This window comes from Carassius carassius, chromosome 27 (genome assembly GCF_963082965.1).
Source record: "Carassius carassius chromosome 27, fCarCar2.1, whole genome shotgun sequence".
In the NCBI taxonomy this organism is placed as follows: Eukaryota; Metazoa; Chordata; class Actinopteri; order Cypriniformes; family Cyprinidae; genus Carassius; species Carassius carassius.
The window spans coordinates 200,001-205,000 of record NC_081781.1 but is presented as its reverse complement, the minus strand read 5'-3'; the positions used below and the strand labels follow the sequence as shown (position 1 = coordinate 205,000).

The 5,000-nt window shown below is 40.8% G+C and overlaps 1 protein-coding gene across 1 annotated transcript in view; it reads left to right on the top strand.

The window, feature by feature from the left end:
• The window catches only part of magl (MAX dimerization protein MGA-like), a 26,006-nt gene that overhangs the window by 16,211 nt on the left and 4,795 nt on the right, over window positions 1-5,000 (top strand). Inside the window, exons 13-18 of the mRNA XM_059513599.1 lie at window positions 71-101; window positions 744-1,225; window positions 1,450-1,633; window positions 2,032-2,121; window positions 2,363-2,731; window positions 4,342-5,000. The exon at window positions 4,342-5,000 is cut by the window's right edge and continues 309 nt beyond it. Of these exons, the coding sequence (XP_059369582.1) occupies window positions 71-101; window positions 744-1,225; window positions 1,450-1,633; window positions 2,032-2,121; window positions 2,363-2,731; window positions 4,342-5,000 (1,815 nt within the window). The remainder of the gene's footprint in view (window positions 1-70; window positions 102-743; window positions 1,226-1,449; window positions 1,634-2,031; window positions 2,122-2,362; window positions 2,732-4,341) is intronic.

Genomic DNA, 5,000 nt, shown 5'->3' with positions numbered 1-5,000 from the left:
CACACACACACACACAGGAGAGTGTTTGTGCTGATCTTCATCTGTATGTCTCTTGTCTCTCTGACTGTAGATCAGTGCTGTGTCTGCGTCTCAGAGTCCAGGTCAGGAGGAGAAACTCTTTCATTCTTTTACTTCCATGTGTTGGAATAAACTTCTATAGCGCTTCATACAGAACAGATTGTTTCAAACAAAAAATAAACCTCCAAAAAGCAGAATAAATAGTGCAAAATTAAGGCCTGAAAAGGTTTTAAATTAGAGCAGAAAGTCATGGCATTAAATGTTGCATGAGCTGCAAAATTGTATTTTGTATTCCTCAGTATTTCTGTTTTGTTTTCCAGTGCAAGTATCTAAACATCCTTACATCAAGAAGCATTTACTGGGAATGCAAAATGAACAACATTTTTATTTTATGCCAAAAATCATTAGGATATTAAGTAAAAATCATGTTCCATGAAGATATTTTGTAAATATATCAAAACTTAATGTTTGATTAGTAATATGCATTGCTAAGAACTTCATTTGAACAACTTTAAAGATGATTTTCTCAATATTTAGATTTGTCTGCTCCCTCAGATTCCAGATTTTCAAATAGTTGTATCTCAGACAAATATTGTCCTATTTAAAAAAAAAAATTATTATGTCTTATTAAAAAATAAATAATAAAAACTGACCCTCATGCATTTTGTGGTGCAGGGTGTTGTACACAGTTGTTGATGTTTTAGTTTTGTCCTGTGTCTGTATAGAGGAGGGCTGTGAGGCAGGAGAGCCGGAGCCCACTAAAGTGCTGAAGATCATCTCGGGGTGTAACTGGGAGACTCATCGCTCTCTGGTGCTCAAAGAACTCTTCCGCAGCATCGGCACAAACCACCTCGCATCGGTCTTCTACATCGACATGTACAAAGTGGAGCTACTCTCCAAAGATCTGAAAAAAGACGAGTGCGGATCCACGTTGATTTACAAGGTCTGCGTGTCCCTCGGCCAGACGCGAGAAAAGACTCGTGAGCTGAGGAAGGATGTGAAGAAACGAGACGATGCGTCACATCTGAGCAGCTCTTTCTCTCAGAAAGTCAACAAACTGAACGTTAATGAGAACCTGCACGTCACACAGACAACAAACGCACCTGATGAGAAACAGGCGAAGCACTTTCCTCTTCTCTCTCGCGTCGTTCCCGCTGGTCTTATGAAGGCTGATAAGAAGACACTAGTGCGTTCTGGACCGATAAAGGTAAAGAAACAGCTTTTCAACTACATTCTGTCTCACAGTCATTCTTACTATCACAGAAATACTGAAAGTTTATAGTTCAGATATAAAGATTAATGTCTGTGGAAGTGATCAAAATAGAGCAAATCCCATTTGAGAGTAACTGGCCCTTTAAATAACGCTTGTCCATTGCATCACCACTAGGTGAACTAACCCTTTAAGCATAAACCTCTCTTCCTTGATTTCAGGTCAATGGAAAAACGTACGCTCAGGCTAAACTGATCCTGGGCCGCATGGGAGCGCTGCATCCAGCCAATCGTCTGGCGGCGTACGTCACTGGCAGAATAAAACCACTGCCTCAAAACATGGGCCGATCGATTTCCAAAACACTTCAGGTCAGGACACTCAACGAGACGAGCGGTTCAAACTCAGGTATTGTGTTTTTTAATGAATACTGAAATATGAAATTATTTTTTCTAATGTGAATCTAAATGTGAAACTATGTGAGTGACTGTTTTATTTCTTCAGCTGATTCGTTTAAATCAGGGTTTCTTTCAGAAACAAAGCAAGTGACTCAATACAAATGAGTCATTAACTCACTCGATTCATTCAAAGATGTAGATTCATTCAGTAATGAATCTGTGTGTTGATGAGATGCGCTTAACATCTTCGAGACGCTTCAAGAGACAATGCAATGCTGTTAAAAGTTTTAAGCATTTGTGTAAAAATGCTGTAAAATGAGGATACTGTCAAAAATAGATATTCATTATCAATCAACTTCTATTAACTAAATGAAATCATCATTTGGTGTGAGCATCGTTTGTGTTTAGAGCAGTTTTTGTCCTCAGTTTCTCAGGAGCTTCGCAGGAGTCTCTTGAAGCGTCTCGGAGACACAGCTCTTCTGGATCGAGTCTGTCTCAGTTTGTTCTGTTTCTTCATGTGACTCCAGACAGACTGATGATGATCAGATCACATCTCTGTGTGCAGCACACAATAATATCACAGCATTACAATTAATGACTAAATGAATGTTTGGAAATGTAAACTGATATTTCCTACTGACACACTACAGCAAAAGAGAAATAACTGACTTAAAACCATTTTTAGCTGTATAGCAGTGTATATAACATCTGTAAACTACTTTTACTTTGTCTTGTTTAGTGAGCCAAGCAAACCAGAGTAAAGAAGCATTCAAAATGCCTATTACCAGATCTCGGGTGATGCCCTGGGCTCCTAATGGCTTCAGATGTACTCCGTCTCTTGCTGCAGCATCATCACCTCACCCTGGGCGTGGCTCAGTCACTGTAGCTCCGCCCCTCTCCAGCACCCCAGTCACTGTAGCTCCGCCCCTCTCCAGCGCTGAGACGGTTCTCCCGGCTTCGGCTCTCCCGCCGGGGCAGCAGGTGGTTCTGCAGCCGGTCGCAGGTATGACGGGGGTGAACATGTGTCAGTTTAACGGCCAGATGATCCAGCTGGTGCCCATCACTGCAGCGTTACCTGTGCAGGTGCAGAGCGGCGCTGGCGGAACAGGTCAGTGACAGAGTTTTAATGGTGTCATTCAGTTTTATAAAGCAAAAAGGATGATTAACCAATTGAATTCATGATATGTATACAACTGAATAGTTTATTAAAGTTTTAACAATAAAAGTGCCCTGTGAAATGTTTCATTAAAAAAAGTCATAAAATCATGAATTATTTTTACAAAAATAAAATAATGTTTTAATAAGTTGTATTATAGTTGAATCCGTTACCGTTCTTATTCTTCGTCCGCTCTGGAAGTTCGCTTGCAGGAAAGTTATGATAATTGGCACATAGATAGAGGACAGTCACAACATTAACCACAGCACGTTTGGAGTCTCTACCTCCAACTCTCTAGCGCCACCACTTGTCCAAATTTTTACTCATGATAATAACTTTTGAACCGTCCTAGACTGTTTGTCTGATTTACACCAAAATTGTCTCAGATCAAGATCAGATCAGATGGAAAAAAGTTATGCTGCCCTCTAATAGTGACTGACTGTTAGTTGACGAGAAGAGGCTTGGTCGAACAATATTTTATTAGTCGCTTCATCGCAGGAAAAAAAAGTCCACAGGAAGAGGCAAAGTTACGCAGTCTGTGACAGACAGATCATTACCAGATGGTCTGTGTGGTAATATAGTACATCAAACGCCCATGTCATAATCAACCTTAAATATGGCTTATCATCTGAAATATGTATGTAGTAGCTGTAGATCACTTGCTCTTAAAATACTCATTCTTTGGTCATACAGATAAAAGTAACCCATCTTTAGAATCTGTGAAGACTCTGCGTTTACTCGTGTGCACTCAGAATAACAATGAAATGTTGTGCTTTTGTAAAATAATGAAAGCAAACAGTGTGCGTTTTCTGCCATCTCTGTGAACTTGAGTGTGAAACTCCAAAACTCTGTGTTCTTTCTATGCATGAAAAATAGATCTATAGAGAGAGAAATGTTTACTTTTAAATGAACCAATTTAAATGGAAAACAGATATTCTCCGATTATGTAATCCGTATGAAACCGCATACAGGTGTTGCTGACTTCATCTCTTTAAGACTAAAACAAAGCACTAGTTTGTCAATAAAATGGTAATGCAGTCTCCTTGCTGTTTTTCCCTGGTGACATTATTAGCTTATATCTGCCGGTGCGCTGTGGCAGACTTTTTTTTGTTTTTGTCTTTTTTGGTGTGCGCTTGAGCACTTACTAGGCTATAGGCATTTAAAGCTCATTGTTTTATATATATAACTGTTCTTGAACAACGCATGAACAAATTTGATGAAGAGCACGCGAATGTGAGGCTGTATCTCCGCAAGGGTTTGGTGTATTGAGACCAAGCTTGGTGCGTGTTATAACAAGCATGACCTGAGGCTACCTGCACAGCTTTGTCACAGCGCCACCAAGTGGTCAGGAGATATGAAAAGTATCTATTTTTAGTTTCCAGAAATTAAATGGTAAAATCCTGATGAAGGATTTATACATCCAAATATTGCCAAGTTCTGTAACAAGTCACGTTATACAGTAAATTCCATTTTTTATGACTGGTTTTGTCTGTGTTTCTGTATCATGAAAACCATACGGCCATGGACATCACATGAATCATTCTCACCTGGTTTCTCTACAGAAGGTGCTCCACAGGAGCCACAATCAGCTCAGATGAACACATCTATGCCAGCAGCTTCACAGAAGGCTTCATCTAAACCCATTCCGTTCATCATACCCAGAATCCACACAGTGCAAGGAAACTCTACCTTTGGAAGTGTTGAAGCTCTGGGTCTACAGAACGGTTTACTTGGTAAAGCTGGCATGTTTTCCTTCAGGATATGCCCACCTTCTGCCGAGAGCAAGACTGCTGGTGTTGAACAGACAGGAAAAGCTCTTGACTCGACTGGAACTGCTTCCACATTGTTACTTCCTGGAGGATATAGGTTAATAAAACTGCCCATGTTTGTCAGTCCCAGTGTGAGCAGCCCAACGACTGCTTCTGTACCCACTGCATGCACCGAGAAATCACCCGAAAACACGCATGAAAGCCCTGCTCATGAAGAGCCCAGCTCTATTAAAACAGAAGCAGTTGAAGATCGCAGTGGTCTGCTCTCAGAAGACACTTCTCCAGTTATCATTAAAGTAGAGTCTTACAGCAGCGACTCTTCATCCAAGCGTCCATGCTCTGACCAACCGGAGCCTGAGGAAACATCGCTGCACATTAAGATGGAGGATGATACGGACCAGTCCCCACAGAACCACGCTAAAATAGAGGATCCAGACCATGAGGCGATCGCA